We start from the raw sequence: 19,898 nt of genomic DNA on the forward strand, positions 1-19,898 counted from the left end.
GTATGTATCAATGATCAGAGTATTTATTTTGGAAAATACCAGGCGTTCTCAAGCTATCTGCGGTGTCAGATCTTCATATCCTTTGGGATATATTTGTTGTTACCTAGGTATGAAATTGATAAGTGCGTGACATTGATGAAGCGGGATTGCATTCTTCGGGCGTCTTTCCATCACGTTGAAGATAGGAAGACTCCGTGCCAAGTAGCTCGACATATATATTTCTCTCCCGAAGCGACTTCGCTCTATTGCCTAACTGGAAGCGACCGGGCACCATGGGGGCTGCACGATCAATCAAATGAGAAATTCGATTTCAAATGCTATTCCGTATTAATGAGTCATTATTGTTGTCTGCTGAGTCCAACAGGACAATTGATATATGATGAGCACGTCCAAGAAGCAGGTCGATTCCTTTCGCGCACCTCGGTTGATCTACATCACGAAGGTCCTATTCGCATAGCATTTTCCTCCGGGAGCAACTTGGCAATCGAGGCCTGACGGCCTGAAAATTCAGTGGCAAACTGTGCACACCTGAGGCATTCAAGAATGGAACTTTGCATATGACAAGGCTTATCGGATCATGTTATCTCACGTGACTCCAATCGTGCGGCGAGTTCTCCCCCCGAAAGGGAAATTTCCTGGGCCCGAAGCTTATTGTTTTATTTTTCTCTCCCCCAGAATGCGCCATTACGATGCAGAGCTCTAAGATTCACGGTCGGCCCGTTGAGGAGTCGACATCAATCAAGTCCACAAATGCTCCTTCCAAAAAATCCCATGATCCCTGGGTCCATCTCTTAGCTGGCGCGTAAGTCCTGACAGTTTTCTTCCTGTTTGCCTCGTTGCATCCGCTCCCCGGAGAAATCCCCCATGCACTCATTTGCCATCACGAGAGAGATTAACGTGTTGTTGGGCTTACAGGAGTGGTGGCTTTGCTACCGCTATTGCAACATCACCTCTTGATGTTCTAAGAACACGTCTCCAGTCCGATTTCTACCAACGACCTCCTGCTCCTGCTTCTACTTCCGCGTCATCCGCTGCCGCCTCGACCATCTCCAAACACGCCACGCACAACACCGCCCGTATCATTAGCAACATCTACCAAGCAGAGGGATGGCGCGCCTTTTTCCGTGGCCTTGGTCCCAGTCTAGCTGGCGTGGTCCCGGCGACCGCCATCAAGTTCTGGGTCTATGGAAATGCCAAGCGCATCGGTGCCCAAGTGCTGGGAACCGGTGAAGACTCTACACTCGTCCATGCGCAGGCCGCCATTTCCGCAGGTATCGCTACTGCAACCGCCACGAACCCAATCTGGCTGGTCAAGACACGATTGCAACTAGACAAGGCGCAAACCACCACCGGCACGCGCCGGTACAAGAACAGTCTGGATTGTATCCGACAGGTTCTTCGTCAAGAAGGCATCAGTGGACTGTACAGGGGACTCAGTGCCAGTTACCTGGGATCTCTCGAAACAGCCCTGCATTTGGTCCTCTATGAGCGGATCAAGACCGCTTTGCACTCATCATTGGGCTCGCCCGACGGCAAGGACACCGCGACGCAAAAAGAAATCACAAGCTGGCTGAGCACAACTGGAGCGGCAGGATCCGCCAAGTTTGCTGCGGCCTTGATCGCCTATCCCCATGAGGTAAGAAAGAAAATGACCCTCGTCCCCGTCCAAGTCCCACATCTACAACCGTACTGACCTGTCCTTGCGATGCCACAGGTCATCCGAACACGACTCCGTCAAGCGCCAATGGAGAACGGCATCCCCAAATACACCGGCTTGCTGCAGTGCTTCAAGCTCATTGCCAAGGAAGAAGGTATGGCGGGTCTTTATGGAGGCTTGATGCCCCATATGCTTCGCTCCATCCCCTCGGCTATCATCACGCTGGGTGTCTACGAGTTTGTCCTGCGATTCGTAGGAACATCTTGAGATGAAGGGAAGTTCCCAGAAAATTTGCTTTGACAACAAAAGTGCCCCTGCACCCTGTACTATATCACACCCACATCCCTCATGCTCTATCCCGTCTTCAGCAGAGGACGCATCTATTTGACCTTATTGCATGTATCTTAGAAGGGCGTTGGTGGGTCTTGGATGTTCTTGCTTGTTTCCTTGTTTTCATTCTTTTTTCTTCATGGCTGTGCATAAATCTCCCGTCCGAGGAATGTATAATATATCAGATCACATACATCGTGTGTTATTTTGTAGGCACCCAGTATTTCACTAGGTGGCAAATTAGGGCCCTTCAGTTCGTCAGTGCCCGTACACTCAGCCTTTTCGCAGCACAATTTAAGCAAATCAAAAGGTTGAGACGGCACGGCACATCTAGCAATCAAGAAAGTTTCATCTACGCCCCTCGAGCTGGAGGTGGCCTTTTTCTACATCGGCGATTTGATCCGGAAGGAAATCAGAAACGACAAGACTAGAAGATCAATTGACCGAAAATGCACCGCACAAGACTGAAAAAGGTATCATATTGTAATGACACTAAGTTGAGATAAAACCGGGTATGAGAGAGAGAGAGAGGACTTTTCCTCAGATAACGCCATGCAACGCTGGAATAAAAATGGAGTGTACGGCTGCCAATCGGCAGATAAATAAAAAGGTACACTGAGTGGGCCAGGGTCGTTCAAAAGAGAAAGGGGTTAAGAAATAGAGAACCAGAGATAATGGGTAATAGGGATAGAAAGAGTAAATTGACCCACCCCATCAAGACATGTCCTCCTCAACGGTTTCTTCCCCCGTTGCTGCTCGACCCTTGCCTTTAGATGAGGACTCAGTGGTGGCAGACTCGAATCCTGGATTGATTTCGCCGGTCCCGGAGCGACCGCCACTTCCCCATGTGGTGGGGATGGCCGATGAGCCGGGATCCTGAACCGACTCTGACTGTACGTCTGTCCATTCCATGGATGGCGAGTCAGCCCCGTGCTTAGTCGAAGTGGAGGCGCTGGACATGGACCAGTTGGGGATGGCGCTGGTAGAGGGCGCTGGCGCTGAACCGTCCTCAGCGCTGTCCGCAGAGCCTTGGGAAATCTCTGCAGAACGGAGGGGGTTGGAAGAGCCAGAAGCCTCAGCGTTCAAACCCTGGGGCACCTCGTTGGACATGTTGGATTGCGGAGGGTTGGATGTCGACGGTGTTGGGGCTACATCCTGATTGGCAGCTGCACTGCCCGGCACTGTAGAGCGAAGAGGGAGGAGAGTCCAACCAGGCGGCAAAGTCAACCCCTCTGGTAATCGCGGGTCGCCAGCATTCATCGGCACGGCTCCCGCATCAGACATAAATTGATGAGCTGGGGTACCTGGTATACCTGATTGTACGTTCGTCGAAGTAGTGGTAGTGGGGGTGGGTGCCGGGACCGTAGAGTTTGCGATTTGTCGACATACCCGATCAAGTTCCGCTTGAAGTTGGCTCACATGTTGAAGGTGCTCGGCAGAAGCCCGCAAAGAAGCGATGGCCTGCGAAAGTTCCTGCTCAATTTGTTGCAACTGACCGGAGACACTGTTCGATGAACCGGCGGTAAAGGTTGGTGGATTTTGCACAGGGGTGGGAGGTGCTGGACGACGTCCGAACCCGAATCCGAATCCCACTTGCCGTGCACCCGGCGGCGGATTTACATTTCCTGGGGGTTGCAGCGGCGCGGCTCCTTGATGAATCTGTTGGTGGAGATTGTGGAACAGATCACCTCGGACAGCGCCAAAGCCCACACGGAAAGGCCCGAGTTGGTAGACACGAGCCTGTGGTAAGTTGCCCTGAGCGCCTGGTTGACCAGGAGCAGGATTACCAAGTCCGTTTGGCTGCGCACCATTTCCTCCATTGCCAGCCTGGTTGTTGGTGCCCGCAGTCGCTCCTTGATTGCGCTGAGCCGCAAGAACGGGACGTCGACAGGTGGGACAATTCTGTTGTCTTTCCAGCCAGCTGCGCAAGCACGCGAAATGAAGAACGTGTCCACAAGGCAGCTTTTTGGGCCGCAGACGGTCGGGCACACGCTGTGCATTTGCCGCAGGCTCAGCAGTTTCTCCTTCAGCACCCGTGGCGGGTAGAACCGAGATCATGTCTTCACGGCAAATAATACAGACGTCCTCACGGGCGACTTCCGCGGGAGTCGCATCGGGGTATCGTTCGTTCATATCGCGAGTAGCGTTGCGGTACCGGATGAAGTCTGTAATACGGCGGGCGAAAGATCGCATCGTGACGACGACATCGCGGAGGATATGAATCGGCAAGCCGAAGAAACGAAGCAGAATGCCAAAGAAGCCTAGATAGACCACAAGCTTGAGGAAGTCCGTCACGAGATCGAGGTAGAAGACCCAACGACCCTTGTCTTCCCAGCCTGGAACATCAATCTCCAGCTCATTGACATCATCCTCACTGGGTAGATCAGTCGGAGGAGAGCTAGCCCCCGCCCTGGCGTGTTCGCGAATCATCTCCTGTCGCGTGGCTCGAATCTCCGCACGGCGTTCCTCCATCTTTGCTTTGATCTGTTGTTGTGTGATGAAAAGTTCCGCCAACGAAATAAAGTATCGACACAGGGTCGAGGTCGATAAGATGGTCAGGATTGCAAATTCAAAGCCAAACATGATCATCATGTCTGCGCGCGCCTCGTCAATCACCACACGGATGCAATAACGCAGCATAAACGCATTAAAGAAGACCGCCACAAGCAGAGAAATCGCCAGTCGGCCATGAGAGCCGTGGATTGGGGGCTGTTGCCTCCAAAATATTCCACTCGTCCACTGCCGATCCATCCCCACACTTTCCCAACCAGAAGCAGAACAAAAATGACCAAGAACCAGCCTCCCAACTCTCCCCGGAAGATGGTCATTGCCAGACACGTTTCAGTGATTGCAAACCACGCTCGCTCGTAAAGTTGCTCGGTCTCAATCGGCCTCAAGGGTCCATAAAGAAGTCGTTGAAACCAAAAGAGTATGAAGCCAGTGGCAAGAAGGCATAAGTTTGTGAGAATCTGCGATTGTGGCCGAGGCCGGCGGGTTAGTACCGTTCATTCGTGTCGCGTTACGCGACGGCCTGAGGAAGACAGCACTGCTCGACGTACCATGACGTTCGCACTACTCTGCGACAAATATACACATGCAGAGTAGAAATTTGCTCTCTGGTGTAGGGCTTTCAGGAATACACCCGTGGCCAGGGCCACCGAGGCCTATGAACAGGTCAGCGGCGGGAAACTCTCCAGTTGCGAGATGAACATGTAATCATCACTTACCCCGGCATATGCAGCCAGTCTCATGGCAAGATAGCTGGAGCTTGCGAATGGAAGACCATAAGAATGGAGGATTGACTGGTTTGATCGGACTTTCGGGAGAGGTGGTCTATACAGCTACTTCATCTCCATCTGGACAGCTTTCCAGAATCTCGCCCGCCTCCGCATGTTACGTCAGCTTCACCGCCGGCGGTGGATAACCCGCGTTCCCCTAACCGCTTGGACGTGCCTCCGCACGGTCGGAATTATGGGGGCTTTTTGTTCCGATGGTCGCCTGCTGTTTATTGACTCGTCAGACAAGCCCACCGAAGCTGTCCATTGACACGGATGAATTACGGTCTCTGTATTATGCGGATGTTTCACCTCCCACTAGATAGAGAATTTTTATATGAATCAATTGAAATCTGAGCCATAACTCATATTTCATGACCATCTTGTACACTTGACTACGTTCCAATCTTATCAGGAAAGAGTTTCTCCATGAATTTTCTGTTTGATGCCAGGTTGTGACCGACCCACAATGATGTGTGTCGCCAAAAACCTCAGGTGCAGCGCTTCAGGATGAAGACTTTCCCGTCAGCAGTCTCAGGGCATGACCCGAGGACCTAATTTTCCTTCGCAGGTCCTACCCTCTGTTGAATCAGTCTGGCTGCGATAGGAATGGGCCATGCGAGGTCCTTGATGGGGTCTCCTTCATTGAGCTCATGGGCGGTGACAAGATCCACGAGCGCAACAGCGACATAGCCACCGATGGCGGTGAGAATGTGCCACCTGGGATGAGTGTCAGTAATCTTTTATCGAGCCCGCATTCAATCGTTAGAAAGCACGGTGAAAGGACTTACCAGCCATGCAGCTCGGTCAGAAAGGCCAGAGGCAGGCCAATGGCATGTCGAGTGCTGTTCAAAATATCACAAGCCAAGCCATCAATGAGCCACACGAAGAAACCAAAAGCAAAGCAGACTATTCGCTCTTGTCAGCCTAAGCGCTCTATTGTGTTCGAAGACTGTCCACTCACAGATTCCAAAAATTGAAACGTTTCTAAGCTTCTTCCTCATGTAGGGATCAGGAACTTGCTGTCCGAGAAGTTTCGATGTGCGCACCGCAATCGTAAGTACCGCGATGCCGAAAGTGATAGCATGGAGAAGAAACTCATTCAAAACCATATGGAAGAACATCACAGTGACAAACAGCACTGACAAGACAATGCCGACGAGCCGGGTTTTCTCTGGGCTGGCTTTGAAGGTTAGAATTCTGTAGAGCAGCGGCGTAGTCAGGAGGTGCATGGACAGCTCATCCGCTAGACATGAACCGCACAAGTTAGCCATCTCTGTCTCTGAGATCTCGAAAATATGATTACATACACATCTGGGTGTGATATTTCAGAGTCATATGGTATCCAGCGGAGCAGATGCCGACGCCGATCAGACCAAAGTACGAGAGCGAACGGTGTCCAGCGGCTCGTTTCTGCCGCAGCTGTCGAAGTCCGTAGATTCCAAACAGAACTGATAGATGGCAGTAAGCAAGGCCACTCAAACGGTGATTCCCAAAAAAGGTTGACATGTCGGACTTACTGAACACAAAGCTGCTGAACGTGTTGATGAACTCTGCGACATAGCGAGTGATGACATAGTCCTACATGCCGATCTCAAAGTCAGTACGTAGATCTGTTACAATGCCTATGAAGTTCAACAGAGAATAAAGAGAGGTATCTCACCTCTTCACAGAAACTGAATTGAACACGTCAGTTGCTTAAGCACACTCGTGGGTCTGGGCGTTCAGGGGTGGTACATACTTGAGATACGATGTTGCAGGACCCCAGAAGGGATCCATAGGCTTTGACTCCATGATAGTGGCACAACAATCGATGGTTTCTGACGTGTAGGATGGAGGGGGATCGTGGCAAGTGTCTCATGGGCTGTCTTAGAGGGACATTTTATTTAAGAGCCTGCGGATACCGCGGCGACAGGTGGGGCGATGCCGCGGGTTGAAGGTATCCGCTATTTACCCTAACGGGCGTCAGCCGTTGACAATGTCCTTTCATATTCAAAATTAAGAATCGAAGGTTGTATGAATGCCTTTGATATTATGATATTCTCAATAGAGGTCTAATAGGCTGGTCGAGATATCCGACTGTGGATATGAGCAGAGCATTTGGGAGCCCTGCGCACAGAATAAGCACGACTGATATTGCAACCATCCTCAACTACCTCCGCCTTTCAGCTCTTCCAGACAAGGCCAATGCAGTGTGAGCCATACGAAAGCGTTTCAAGTCAAATTTGTCTGGGGGGCTTTCTTATCTCTGTTTCTGTCTCACAGGATAAGCAATTTGCTCATTGAGATCTTTGATTCGAGAATGCTGCGACTCGATGTAGCCACTCAGTTTATTGATTTGGTTTTGCTGAGCCTTGATGATAGCCTGCATTGAGGTCAAAGTCGTATTGAAAGATTCCACAGTTGATCGCAGCAGATAGTTATTTGCTACCAGGTCCTCGACACCAACGATTTCCTCGCCACCGTTGCAGACAATCTTGATCAGCTCCGGATGGCCATCAACACGAGTAGCTGCTGCTGTGGGGGAACTGCTTGACGCGGACGCACCAGCATTGACAGCCTTGGAGTTCGAGATTGGTGATGTCAAAATGTTTTGTACGGTCCGGTCGATGGGTACCCTGTCAAAAGGAGCAGGTGAAGCAGTGGCAGATTCAATGCGTTGCGTGGTGATCACTGAGTTGGAAGAGCTGGAAGAGTCCGTTGACGACGATGGTTTTGGTGGGTCAACAAGCTGTGGGCGAGATTGCTGGGAAATGTGCCGAGCAGCCGCAGTTGCCCTCATATGGGCACCCAAGTCCCACTGAAGGGGCTGGTTGTCCGGATTAGGGCCGACTGAGGCAGAGCTCTGAACGGGGTTGGGCTTGTTTCGAACGTTGTCTGCATCTTGGAGAGTTGCAGGATCTGGCGAGCTTCCTTTGCGATACACAATGGCAGGACCCTCGTCCACAGGGGTCTCGATCTTGTTCGTCTTAGACTTATCCGCTCCAGTGGCCTTCTCGAACCGAGTGTGGCCCTGGAGCCGGGAGTGGACTCGAGAGGACGCGAATGGAATGACCACATCACGCATGAATTTTAGCACGGTGACTCCAGGGTTGAGGCCCATCATCTCAAAGCCACGCCAGTATTCCCAGACAACTTTGACCTCCCAGCGCTTGAAAGTGGTTTCGTCATTTTCAAATCGGACCAGGATTTCCTCGGCCAGCCGAGTCACCTCAATCCACGTCAGGTTCTCTAGCTTAGGCTCCGGAGAGGATGGCCTGACGGGCTCAGTATCTGCCATTTGGTTGCCTTTTCCTGAAATAAGACTTCAAGAATGTCACTTGAGTGAGGCCTGAGAGTGATGCCGTGAGGTGGATTCTTTCCCACGGGGGGAAGCTGCACCACTTTCAATCTTAGCTAGGCCAGGGACAGTGAGTGATTGTGAAGCGTACGGGTGATCTGAGAGAAGGACGCGAATTTGATGATGCGAAGATCAAAATGAGTGGAACTTCGAGAAGATGGGATGACGCGGTGGATGTTGAGTTGTTGTCACAAGGCCGTCGCCCAACGATGGGATGTTGCTAGCTGCTACATGGATGTCTACATGAACTCATCGTCATGAACCCTGTGACTCTCTAATCTCTTCCACAACACTCTACATACATGTGCACAACGAACAAAACACCAGCTACAATTTTCATCGATTGAAAGCTGCATTTGACGAGGGTTAAAATAGAAAATTTTTGAGCTGGCTACACGATTTTTTTCAGCATACTAAGATGATATCGAATCACTCATGATCACACGTGCTCCGATATCCCGTGACGGGCTACCAATAAGCGCGGCTGAAGATGTGTTGCCAATCACTTTTCTCATTTGAGGTTCATAAAAGAGATTCTTGGATGTTTGAAGATGAGAACCAAGGAAGTTTCGATAAGTGCATATCAAGGCTTGGGCTTCTGCAGCCTTTGCCTTGTGTAAAAAAGGCTATCCTATAACACGAATCAGATTTATTGCTCTGTATGTGCATATTGCATGCGGTTTGAACAGAGGCTTACAGCTAATCATCGAGGATAGTTGGCTCTTCCCTTCAGGTGACGGAGCTGCGGCTCTCGGATACGATTTCTCTCAGGTACTGGCGGAGCTAGTGAGTCGTACTTTTTCCAACAACTTTGCAACCTATCAACGCGATTCGGATAAGTGCCGAAGTTCGTGCCGCACGCGGTATGACTGAGCTGGAGCTTGTCTTCCACAGCTGCTACAACACAGTTAATAGCTCACTTTGGAGAGCAAAAGAGAATAATCAAAATACGTTAAACCTCCACGACCCAATCTCAGCGCTAGGAGAGCCCGAAGTGCATAGATCAAAACCTGTCGAAACTTGGTCGTGCTGGAGAGTTCAGATCGTTCACGAGAAGATCTTCAGCGTATGTTGTAAGTTTTGCCGAGCTCACCAGTTGCTAGCCGCATCATGATTTGCCCTCCAGATCAATAAAGTTATAAGGCGAGAATTACAAATCAGTCTCAAGCTTTCAGCTGATGCAGGCCTGCAGAAAAAGTGAGCACGATGCACTGCCACTTGGGCGATGGCCTAGTCTCTGACCCTGGAGAAGACCCTCGCACGCGCTAGATGCACACCCGAACTCTTGAGCTATAGAATGCATTCAATGTTAGCCCCAGCTTTGGCTGGTCACCTTTACCAGCAGGACAGATCGATAGCTCGAGTCAAAGTCACTCGAATTTTGCCATGAATTTCAAATTTGCGGGATGTGATCATGAGATCATATTGGAGCAATGGAATTCAGGTAGGAAAGCCAATCTCTGAAAGCATTCCTTCAGTCTATTTGTTTAAAGGTGGGGGCAGCGGGGACAAGGGAACGGCCACAGCGTTATATTCGCCCGCAAGATCTGACTGTCAGCGGGACTATTTCGCGAGATATCTGAATTCATTGGGTCAGTGCAGTACCTTCGCCAGTTCTATCAGTATGGTTTTGGTTATATTGGCAGAAGCATCTTCCATCGAAGAAGGCTTACAACAAGGCCGTCGTTGAACAACATTCGAGAGGCCTGCATCACACCCAGCTACATTCAGTTTGAGTGTATTTGGGAAGATTGACGTGACTCGCACGTGGACTGGAATATTGGCTTTTTTGCAAAAAGACAAGTTGTGTGTATTGAAAAGTACCCAACTTGAAGAGTGTCCATCTATTTCCGATCAATCCCTTACCGCCGAATTTATATTTTTATACATCGGAAACTTGTGTTGATTGGATCGCAGATGTAGTTCTCCCATGGATCGTGCCAAGGCGATCGCGATTTATCTGATCCCCAGTCACGTGACTTACATCCATCATCGACGTAATCAGGTTAGACAGGACCTCACGTCAAGGGTTCAACCGAGCCAGGTCTCCTTGCACAATTCCCTCCTGCAATTAGGTTGAATAATGTGCATTCAACAGCGATGACTACCTCACCAGTGTTGTTTACCGCGTCGCGCTCTCAAACCTTGACGTATTTGTTAGTTGTCTGTCCATTCTCAATAGCGTTTCTCGTATTTATCAACTCGTCTGTGTCATTTGTGGTGACGGATCTGATCGGACTTGACAAAGGGGAAGGGGATGCCGTTGGCACGCTGGGTTTTGCTGATGAGCTTCTCGCTCTTCTGGCATGTCCCCTTTGGGGAGTGCTTTCTGATAGAATTGGGGTGCGGCTTGTAAGTTGAGCTTATCAATAGAGCTATCTCAGATCGATTCCACTCGTTGAAATACTCAGTGACTGATTAGACCTCTAGGTCTGTACCATTGGTTACGCGGTCATTGCCGTTGCATTGATTCTTTTCGTGCAAGCTAAGAATGTTTACCCGCAATTGCTTCTTGGACGACTGTTCTTCAGTGTGGGAGGCGCTGCCGTATCCACGATGGTCACCGCGGTCTTACCGACTGTCACAGGCAAAGGTCTGCAAAATCCGACCGACCGTGCACAACGGACGACCGTCTCGCCGCATTTGAATGGAGAGGAAATCGGAAATGTTGATCACAGCGCGCCCTCGAGCCCTCGAGCGTCTCCGTCAGCGCGATTGTCTGGGTTCGTTGGGCTGTTTGCCGGCTGTGGTGCCCTTGTATCACTTGGGGCTTTTCTTCCTCTCCCTGCGCGCTTTGAAAAAAGAGGCCTTTCGCCCGCTGAGGCTATCCAACAGAGCTATTACGTGGTTGCTGCCGTTGCCATGGTCGTCAGCTTTGTGAGCTTCATCGGGCTTCGAAACCTGCCTGACGAAGATAAAAAAGGGTGGCGTGCATCTTGGCCAAATCGTTTCAATCGTTGCCGACAAGATCATGAAGCCGAGGAAGGCCAAGATGGAGATGACGAGAGGCTTCACGGGTTGCGCGGTCTGCCCTACTGGAAGCAATTTACCACAGCATTGCTGCTAGGCTTTCGAAATCGCAGCATCGCTTTAGGATACATTGGAGGATTTGTCGCACGCGCCTCATCCGTGGCAATATCTTTATTCATTCCACTAGCGGTGAACCACTACTATCACGTATCCGGGGTCTGCGACGAAGATCGTGAGCCATTACCTGGGTCTGGCCTGGGTGACATCAAAAAGGCTTGCCCTCGCGCATACATCCTGGCCTCGATATTGACCGGAGTTTCTCAATTAGTTGCTCTCATCGCCGCACCGGCCTTTGGGTATCTTACCGACAAGTCCCGGCGGTACAATATCCCCCTGCTTTTGGCGGCTTTGGTCGGTGTAGTGGGATACCTAGCATTCGGATTTCTACCCAACCCGCAATATAAATCACCTGATGGTAACCCTGGCGTCTTCGTTGTCATGGCGCTCCTTGGCATCAGCCAGATTGGCGCCATTGTTTGCAGTCTCGCTGTTCTCAGCAACGGCATCCTCGAAGTGGATGTCTTCGACGATGCACTAGCTCAAGGGCATGCCGGGCAGATCGCGGACGGCGAGACTGCCGGTGGTAGTGAGGGCGAGCACCAACCTCTGTTGACTCGCTCTCCTGATAACAGACTCCAACATCTGTCGCACTTAAAGGGCTCTATTGCGGGAGTCTACTCCCTGTACGGTGGGGCAGGCATACTTATCCTCACCAAGATCGGCGGGCTCTTGTTCGACAAAGTTTCATCGGGAAGTCCATTCTACATTATGGCTGTGTTCAATGGGATTTTACTCGCTGCGGGAGTGGTGTGTGGAATCTTGAATCACATCGTGCGATCCAAGAAAATTTCGGACTAGGAGTACCACTCTAGTATGCCAGTATTCTTTGAGCTCCGGATTTCATGTATGCTATTTTTAAAATTCAAGTTTCCAAAATATTTGGTGTTCGCACCTGTGACAGTCACAGATTCTGAATCAAGCTGCGGTCTCTCGGCTACGGATCCGTTCAAGACGAGTAACGTTTCATCCCCAGAGCTTCATCGCTCACATGGTCTTTATGCCGAGGATTCTGTCTTGATGATTGTGAGAGCAGCCTCGAGAATAGTCGGGTTCGCCGGTTGTGGGCACAGGGTCACTGGACCAACGCTTGATAAATGAGCGGGGTGTTCTTCAGGTACAAGATCTCGTGCCTAAGCTTGAACTAAGGTTTAGTGCCATGAGGCTTTGTTGCTAACTGTTTTGAAAGCGGTGCTTTTGATATTGATAAGGCTCCATCTGCCCCCAAAGATTACTTCGCATTCTCTCTCACTTATGAGTCGAGTCGCGTATTGAGTTGGCTTGTAGGGATGTAATGCCTGAGGGAGTACTGCCCTTGGTTTAGCTCGGCACATGATCTGAAGCCCGTGATCCGTGGTCCCGTGCTGGGGCTCATTTTTCCAAAATTGTCCCCACCCGTTTAATTAAATCTCACCTCCGAGGACCCTCTCCCTCCTCTTGTCGACGGGCGGAGGTTTCATAATTTTATTTGACTACGATGAACCGTTCATTTTAAAACTCTTGCAAGACAGGGCACGTGTACCTTGGTTTCGAAAAGTACTGACAGCTGGTTAACGAAGTCTGTCAATTTTGGGTTTCGCTCATCCATTATCATGAGCATCGCAGCTTTCCCCATACGGGCCCAGTTACGCGCCGTGGTTGCAGTTGTAATAATTTTCGTCATTTCCAAGCCCATCCTGCTCGCCAACCCTGGGACGCACCGCGGACCCTAGTCCAGCAAAGGTTTAGTGGCGCCTCCCTAGCGTGGGATACCCCCTTTCCTCTCTGCTTGGACATTGACGGTCGTGGGCATCAACACCGCGCTAGCAAGTATTGGGCCGTCCCACAGAGTCAATAGGTCAGCCGAGATGACGATCACAACAGAGCGACAGGAGAGAAAGAGGACTTCGGGAGCCCATTCTCAAACCGATCAAGATCGTAACGCTTGAGGTCCCAGATGATACATGCAAATGTCTCCAAGGGCGCGAACGGCCTCCTATCTGTTTGAGCGTATACGCCCGAAGGGGCAAGACTCTTGTTCCTGTGCCGCGCTGTGAACCGTGGTCCGTCACCCGCCCTGGTTCCGCGGGCTTCCTCGGCAGCCGCTTTGGCCTATTTGTCGCAAATTGCATGCGATCCTACGAGGTCCGATGACTTCTGATTCCGTGATTTTGAGTGAAGCGACCGGATAGAGTCAGATCCTTGGTTGAGCTCTCAAATTCCTTCGAGAACTACACAGCCACGGTTGCCGACGTGCGTCTGAACTGTTGCAGATCACGGAAGTGCGTGTGGATGAATTGATGATGAAAGCCTCGTTCTGACCCTTTGTGGGCGTATCGCCCCTCCCCCTCGTGCTCTAGTTCTCTGACTCAAGTCAGTCTAATCCCTTTCCGGGCTTAGACCCTGTCATCCAATCCATGTTTACGGGAGAGCCCCTGGTCCTTGCGCCCCCGGACTAATGTAGGTACACCGTACAGTAGCCCAGGGCAGGAACTACGGTAACCGCTGAACAGTGTAAGCCTTGGCCTGGTCAGAGAATAATACCCTGGCGCGCGGACTCGATTCCTGACTTCCCCTTCTTTTTCTCTCTTCTCCTACCCTGGTCTCAACACTCGCGCGACGCCTTTGGCCCCTCTTTCACTCGTTATTTTTGTCACTCGTTTCAAGATCTCTATAGATCTAGTCACTCTTTTTCTCCGCCAATTGTCTATCTCGCGCTTGTACTTTGAACGTCAAATCCGTTCTTTACGCTCTCTTCGCGACAAACCCACTACAGCTTTTAAGACATCCATTTCGATCATCGCCCAATTGCCGACTTTCTTCCAGCCATCATGCGCTTCAACACTATCACTCTCTTGGCCGGCGCTGCCACTGCTGTTGCTGCTAGCAACACTGCCAACTTGCTTCTGCCTGGATTCCAGGGTCGTAATCTCGAGGCGGGCATCGTCACCAAGGTATGTCATGACTCGATTCTTGTGCGCGCAAAATGAAAGATATTCGAAACCCCAGTGGTTTCCTGCGAAAGAAATTGAGAAATTTGTGCACCTGATCTGACCATCAACAGGCTGGTGATGCCACTACCTATCTGGTGACTTGCCCTACCTCTGTCGCTTCCGCCGACTGCGGAATCCCTGGCAAAGGTATGACTGTTGTCGCTGCGCCCACCTCTGCCGAGATCATTCAGTCCTACCCCAACGGCGAGTAAGTACATCGATATCTACCTCACAGAGCAATATGTGCCTCCGGGCCACACGATTGCGCTGTCGAGTCTATGTGACAAAACTGATATTTCTCCTCAGCATCGCATTGGTCTCCTGCAGTGTCGATGGCACTACTTTCGCCTCTTGCTCTGCTTCCCAGGGTACTCTGACTGTCGAAAAGACCCTTGCGGCCAAAGACATCAACTGGATGGCGGTTACTGTCACCGGTGACTGCTCAACTAGCACTCCTACTCCTACCGCCATCCCCACTATTACCGCCACCGTGGCTACTGAAACTTCCACCTCGACCTCACTCTCGACATCCAGCACTTGGTCAGCCACCTGGTCCGCGAGCTCTACCCCCGTCAAGTCTCCTTCTCGCTCTGCTTCCTCCACGCTCGTGAGCAGCACTCCTTTGGTGCCTAGCCAGACCGGTGTCACTGCCACTGAGCCTGCCGCAACCGCATCTGCAACTCTCCCCGCCGCCCTGAACGGGGCTGCCTCCCTGGCCGGCAACGGCTGGGCTCTCGGTGGTGCTGTCATGGCGCTGGTCTTTGCTCTTGCCTAAGTAAAGAACCATTGAGCTCGATCCTCTAGGACCTTTGTCCGCTTTTTCCTTGTCAGCCTGCCGCAATCAGTGTATCCCGCTGGGATACATGATTGTGCTATGTTTTCCCTTCTTCCCTGGGACTCATTATGGTGGTGGTCATGTTGATCTTCCCACGATGTCGACCACTTACTCCCACCTATACACATGAGAACCCTCTTCTTTTTTTAATATTCTTGATGATTTGATACCTTTTTTTTTTCGACGACAGCATGATCCAGCGCACCGGTTCCTGTGGACTTTTCTTCTTATTTTATTCATATTCACCTATATTTTTTTTCAAGAGACACATGGTGTTTCCAAGGCAGATAATTGTTATCTCCAACATAATATTCTTAAGCTGTCGTGTAAATGATAATCTATCATCGTACGACTTCCCACACTGAAATTTATAAAGCAAAAATCAACAACAAAAAACCAACATGAATAAAATAAAAATTCTAAGACTCCCCACTGATTCCCATATCACCAAACTCAGGCCCATCATCAACATCAACCTGCTTTGGCACTATATCCGCCTTTAATAATACCCCCTCAACACACTCTCCCAACCACGCGCTCTCCACCCCAGAAGTCCAAAAAGCCGGTGTTCTCCCCATAGCAACATCCACAAACGCCTCCAGTCTCCACCGACTACAGCTCCATCCTCGTCTACCGCCCTTTTCACCCGTCGAAACTACTCTCGCTCCCCATAGCGGTCCTCCACAGTAAGCCCTGCTGTACTCTACGACACCGGTGCGTTTGTCCATCACCCTGATATAATGGTAAATGTGCGGCGATGTAAAGTTGAAGTACTGAATCAGTGCGAATTCAGTTTCAACTTTGATACAAGGGACGGTTAAAAAGCGGAGTAGTGAAGATGTTGCGTTGGTGAGAAACGCACTCACTGCACGTGCTGGAGAGGTGTAGTCGTATGTTGTGACGAGGCTGTTTGATGTGATTGCCGTGTAGATTCTGGTGTAGACTGGGTTGGAGGATGGATCTGGGAATAAATGGTGCGCTGTGAGTGCGGAGATGGGGTGTGAGTTTGTTTTTGCTTTGGAGTGTTGAGGTGTGCTTGAGAGGATTTCGAGGGGGAGAGATGCGTGGAGAGCGAATCGAGTTGCTGAGAGGGCGTTGGATGTGGTGCTTGTGATTTCTGCTGCGGTGGAATTAGTTTTGATGGAGAGCTTGAGGGTGTAGCGAGGGTGGCTGGGATAACAGAGAAGAATAAGTGGAAAATGAGGTGGATTTACCGGATCCAGTGGGTGTTCGACTCCAATTTGCCGGCACTGATGTTTCGATATGGAGGATTCTTCCATAGTCTCGATTATCTACAATCTTCCGCCACGCATGTGTTGCAGGATGGAATTGCCAGTCTGGCTATTTCTCGTGCAAATCAAGCATGATCATCAAAGTCAGCCCCATTTAAGAGTACAGTTTAAAGATTTTGAAGAATTCAAAGCTCCATATAGGAAGAAAAAAACCTTTAAAAGCAAGCTGGTGAAAACGTGTTGAAAAAAACTCACCCCATCAAGAAGAATCAACCCCCTCTCCTCAGCAACTTTATACAGTTCTCGCAATTTCCCCGCCTCATCCGCAACAGGACATTCACAAAGAACGTGTTTCCCAGCCTGAAGCGCCTTCACTGCAAGATGATACCGCGTTACAACGGGTGCGCAGATATAAATCGCACTAATGGCCGGATCATCGAGCAAGTCGTGGTGAGACCTGTGGAATTGCGTGAAGATATGCTTATATCTCATTTTCAAGGCTTCGTGATAGGCCAGATCCAATGTTGACAGAGCGTAGAGAATCGTGGATGGGTGTGTTGAGCAGGGATATATGACTGAATGATTCCGAATCGTCAGACGAGAAAAGTGTTTCAGTTTAGAAAACGCATCAAAAATGCCAGCAGCAGAGTGAGATCTACTCTTTTGATACTCAGGTGCTGGTCTGTTGTGGATGGAAGCCAACAGAACGAGCCCCATCAGATATGCCCCCCACACACGACGGGAGAAAAGAAGAGAAGGAAAAGAAAAACAAAAACAGAGAGGAAAAGGAGATAACCCACTCGATGACGGATCTAGATCTGTGTTTTCGACGATGACACCAAATCTGATAGCATCTGGACGCTTAATCGGCGTAGGGTGAGAATAGAACCATACAAGCTCGTGGAGAGAGTTTGCGAATTGCATCATGGACGGTATTCTAGTTGGAGAGATGCATGCAGACGCTTGATTATGCCTTGTTCTTTTGGGGTTCTGAAAAGAATCCGCACTTTGACCTGGGAAGATAGGGATGAGTGTAAGAAGAGATGACGTGGGAATCTCGTCAAAGTCGATAAAAGTGTTGCTTGATGGACCGGAGCGGGAGCAACAGTGCCGATGTAGGGCATAACCCGTGACTCGGGCAGTATTTGTGACGAAAATGCAAAGGGAGAGTGGCCATCAGTTCTTTGCAGGTTAGAGGTTGACCTGGTATCCAAGGTCCATTAGGTGAAGTATTTCTCTGCAGAATGCAGCTGATATGATAATTTGGGCATATGTGATGATATTGAGACAGTTGCATATGTACAAGCACCAGGTAGTCAATCTGATCAAGACGTTCAAGCGGGGATGTCGGAACAACATTCCGCTTTCTCGTATGTCATTCATCACTCATGAACAGACTGAAGGAGAACAAACCAAGACAGGAGAAAATTGCGTCGCTCAGATCGTCCTGCCCTGTCCGGTCCGCCACCTAGTGATTCCAGTTCCACCAGCCAGGGACTTCGTAAGTGACCTCAGAAACTCTTTTCGATATCAGCCTCAAAGCGGTCCCGCAATGTGACCGCCAGACGTGGCTTGTCCCAAACGAAAAAGGATCGCTGGTCGATCCAATTTGTACTCTCAGGACAAAGCGTGATATCAAAGTTGTAGAACAATTTACAGAGAATGGATCGCATCTCACAATAAGCGAGACTATTACGATTTGGAAAATGAGTTAGCCCACAATCAATATGAAATGAAAACCGTGCCGATGAACAGATCGGAGTGACCTACGTCTTTCCAATGCAGCCTCTCGGTCCAAGACTAAAAGGCTGGAGGACATCCCGATTGTCGTTGGCAAAGCGGGGGTCTGTCCCCAGCCAGCGCTCCGGGATGAATTGATGAGGCAGCGCAAAGTTGCTTGGAGACCGATACGAGGCGTAGTGATGACACCCAACCCTGGCCTGTTCGGAGAGAGTAACGATCCAAAGGTGAGCTAAGGCTCGCTCACAAACAAAGGGATTGGAGGAGACTACTACTTACTCCACCGGGGACAAATTCCCCATCGATCTCTACGCCGCCTGCCGGCACTCTGCGGTAAGAAGTAGTTGCCAGAGGAGGATACATCCGGAGCGACTCTTCAACAACCGCAGCCAGATAAGGCAGTTGAGCAGTACTTGAGAACGTGATCTCGTCAGCAGAAGCAAAAGATGACCGAACTTCGCTCACAACACGGCGCATGGCCTCTAGGTTCGAACAAAGGTAGAAGATACAGCCAGAAAGGAGAGTTGCGCTTGTTTCGCTCCCGGCAATGATCAAACTAAGATCATGTGTTAGCTTGTTGCTGGACGAATCCAACAGTTCTGTCGGGTGACATTCAAGAGAAACACGCACATAAATGCGTTAGAGTGAAGCTCTGCTCGCGCCATGGCCTTCGATCCTTTTCCATCTTTCTCGCCGTCCTCCCCGAGTCCATGCTGCAGTGCAGCAGAGATAAAATCCGGTCGCTGATGATTGGCCTCGAGGCGACGGTCCACTCGACGAGCTGCCAGATTAAAGTGATCAATGGACTTTTGCTCCAATCGCCTCGTAATCAACGCAGAGAGCAACTTATGGAAGAGCGGAAATTGTCGCGCCGCTGCCTCAAAGGACAAAAATTGAATGGACTTGAACGTCAAGCTGACCCAAGAATGTAACTGCGAGTCCCGCAAACAGTCAAAGGACTCGCCAAACATCAGGTCGCCGGTGATATCAAAAAGCGTATAATTCATCCAATCCTTGATGTCCACAACATGGGACTTCTCCTGGATTTGCGCTCGCAGTTTGGTAATGAGGGTATCCACATAGCCCATGATCAGGCTTTCCTGATCATGGAGCGCCCGTTCCGAGAATGCAGGTGCCAGTAACCTTCTCTGGCGAGCATGCACGGTCCTGTCCAACGCGGTTACCACGTTATCCGCACCGTTGGGTGGCGGCATGAAACTGGATGGATCTTTGGGAAGACATCCGCCCGGTCGGGAAGCGTAAACGTCCCGAAAGGCGCGAGGCGTGGAAAACGCCAGCTCAGTGGGGCCTAGACGAACTACAGGGCCGTATCGCTCGAACAAAGTTAACACATCTTGATGGTGACGTCCACGTAACGTAGACCATTGACCTGGAATGCGGGATATCGCCCAGAGCCTTGGTCCCGGGAA

General features: G+C 50.4%; 8 protein-coding genes across 8 annotated transcripts; 3 read left to right on the plus strand and 5 right to left on the minus strand.

Moving 5' to 3' along the window:
* Positions 1-689: 689 nt before the first annotated feature.
* On the plus strand, positions 690-1,924 carry POX_h09652 (Mitochondrial carrier protein RIM2; the record flags this gene model as incomplete). The annotated part of the gene is made up of 3 exons (XM_050118402.1): positions 690-802; positions 916-1,636; positions 1,715-1,924. The coding sequence occupies 3 exons, from the start codon at positions 690-692 to the stop codon at positions 1,922-1,924; spliced, it is 1,044 nt and encodes a 347-aa protein (XP_049965189.1).
* A 777-nt stretch (positions 1,925-2,701) lies between these two features.
* On the minus strand, positions 2,702-5,238 carry POX_h09653 (uncharacterized protein; the record flags this gene model as incomplete). Its single annotated transcript, XM_050118403.1, has 3 exons — positions 2,702-4,696; positions 5,047-5,151; positions 5,215-5,238. 3 exons carry the CDS (start codon positions 5,236-5,238, stop codon positions 2,702-2,704), a joined length of 2,124 nt encoding a protein of 707 aa, XP_049965190.1.
* Positions 5,239-5,816: 578 nt separating this feature from the next.
* On the minus strand, positions 5,817-7,056 carry POX_h09654 (uncharacterized protein; the record flags this gene model as incomplete). Its single annotated transcript, XM_050118404.1, has 7 exons — positions 5,817-5,982; positions 6,054-6,171; positions 6,227-6,508; positions 6,573-6,713; positions 6,783-6,843; positions 6,926-6,938; positions 7,004-7,056. 7 exons carry the CDS (start codon positions 7,054-7,056, stop codon positions 5,817-5,819), a joined length of 834 nt encoding a protein of 277 aa, XP_049965191.1.
* Positions 7,057-7,504: 448 nt separating this feature from the next.
* Positions 7,505-8,542, minus strand: POX_h09655 (uncharacterized protein; the record flags this gene model as incomplete). Its single annotated transcript, XM_050118405.1, has 1 exon — positions 7,505-8,542. The coding sequence occupies one exon, from the start codon at positions 8,540-8,542 to the stop codon at positions 7,505-7,507; it is 1,038 nt and encodes a 345-aa protein (XP_049965192.1).
* A 2,160-nt stretch (positions 8,543-10,702) lies between these two features.
* POX_h09656 (uncharacterized protein) lies at positions 10,703-12,490 on the plus strand (the record flags this gene model as incomplete). Its single annotated transcript, XM_050118406.1, has 2 exons — positions 10,703-10,954; positions 11,033-12,490. The coding sequence occupies 2 exons, from the start codon at positions 10,703-10,705 to the stop codon at positions 12,488-12,490; spliced, it is 1,710 nt and encodes a 569-aa protein (XP_049965193.1).
* A 2,009-nt stretch (positions 12,491-14,499) lies between these two features.
* POX_h09657 (uncharacterized protein) lies at positions 14,500-15,436 on the plus strand (the record flags this gene model as incomplete). Its single annotated transcript, XM_050118407.1, has 3 exons — positions 14,500-14,622; positions 14,733-14,869; positions 14,968-15,436. 3 exons carry the CDS (start codon positions 14,500-14,502, stop codon positions 15,434-15,436), a joined length of 729 nt encoding a protein of 242 aa, XP_049965194.1.
* A 479-nt stretch (positions 15,437-15,915) lies between these two features.
* Positions 15,916-16,776, minus strand: POX_h09658 (uncharacterized protein; the record flags this gene model as incomplete). The annotated part of the gene is made up of 1 exon (XM_050118408.1): positions 15,916-16,776. The coding sequence occupies one exon, from the start codon at positions 16,774-16,776 to the stop codon at positions 15,916-15,918; it is 861 nt and encodes a 286-aa protein (XP_049965195.1).
* A 1,463-nt stretch (positions 16,777-18,239) lies between these two features.
* POX_h09659 (Cytochrome monooxygenase lcsI) lies at positions 18,240-19,682 on the minus strand (the record flags this gene model as incomplete). Its single annotated transcript, XM_050118409.1, has 4 exons — positions 18,240-18,417; positions 18,499-18,668; positions 18,748-19,024; positions 19,099-19,682. The coding sequence occupies 4 exons, from the start codon at positions 19,680-19,682 to the stop codon at positions 18,240-18,242; spliced, it is 1,209 nt and encodes a 402-aa protein (XP_049965196.1).
* Positions 19,683-19,898: the final 216 nt, after the last annotated feature.

The sequence above is a fragment of the Penicillium oxalicum genome, chromosome VIII (assembly GCF_001723175.1).
Source record: "Penicillium oxalicum strain HP7-1 chromosome VIII, whole genome shotgun sequence".
In the NCBI taxonomy this organism is placed as follows: Eukaryota; Fungi; Ascomycota; class Eurotiomycetes; order Eurotiales; family Aspergillaceae; genus Penicillium; species Penicillium oxalicum.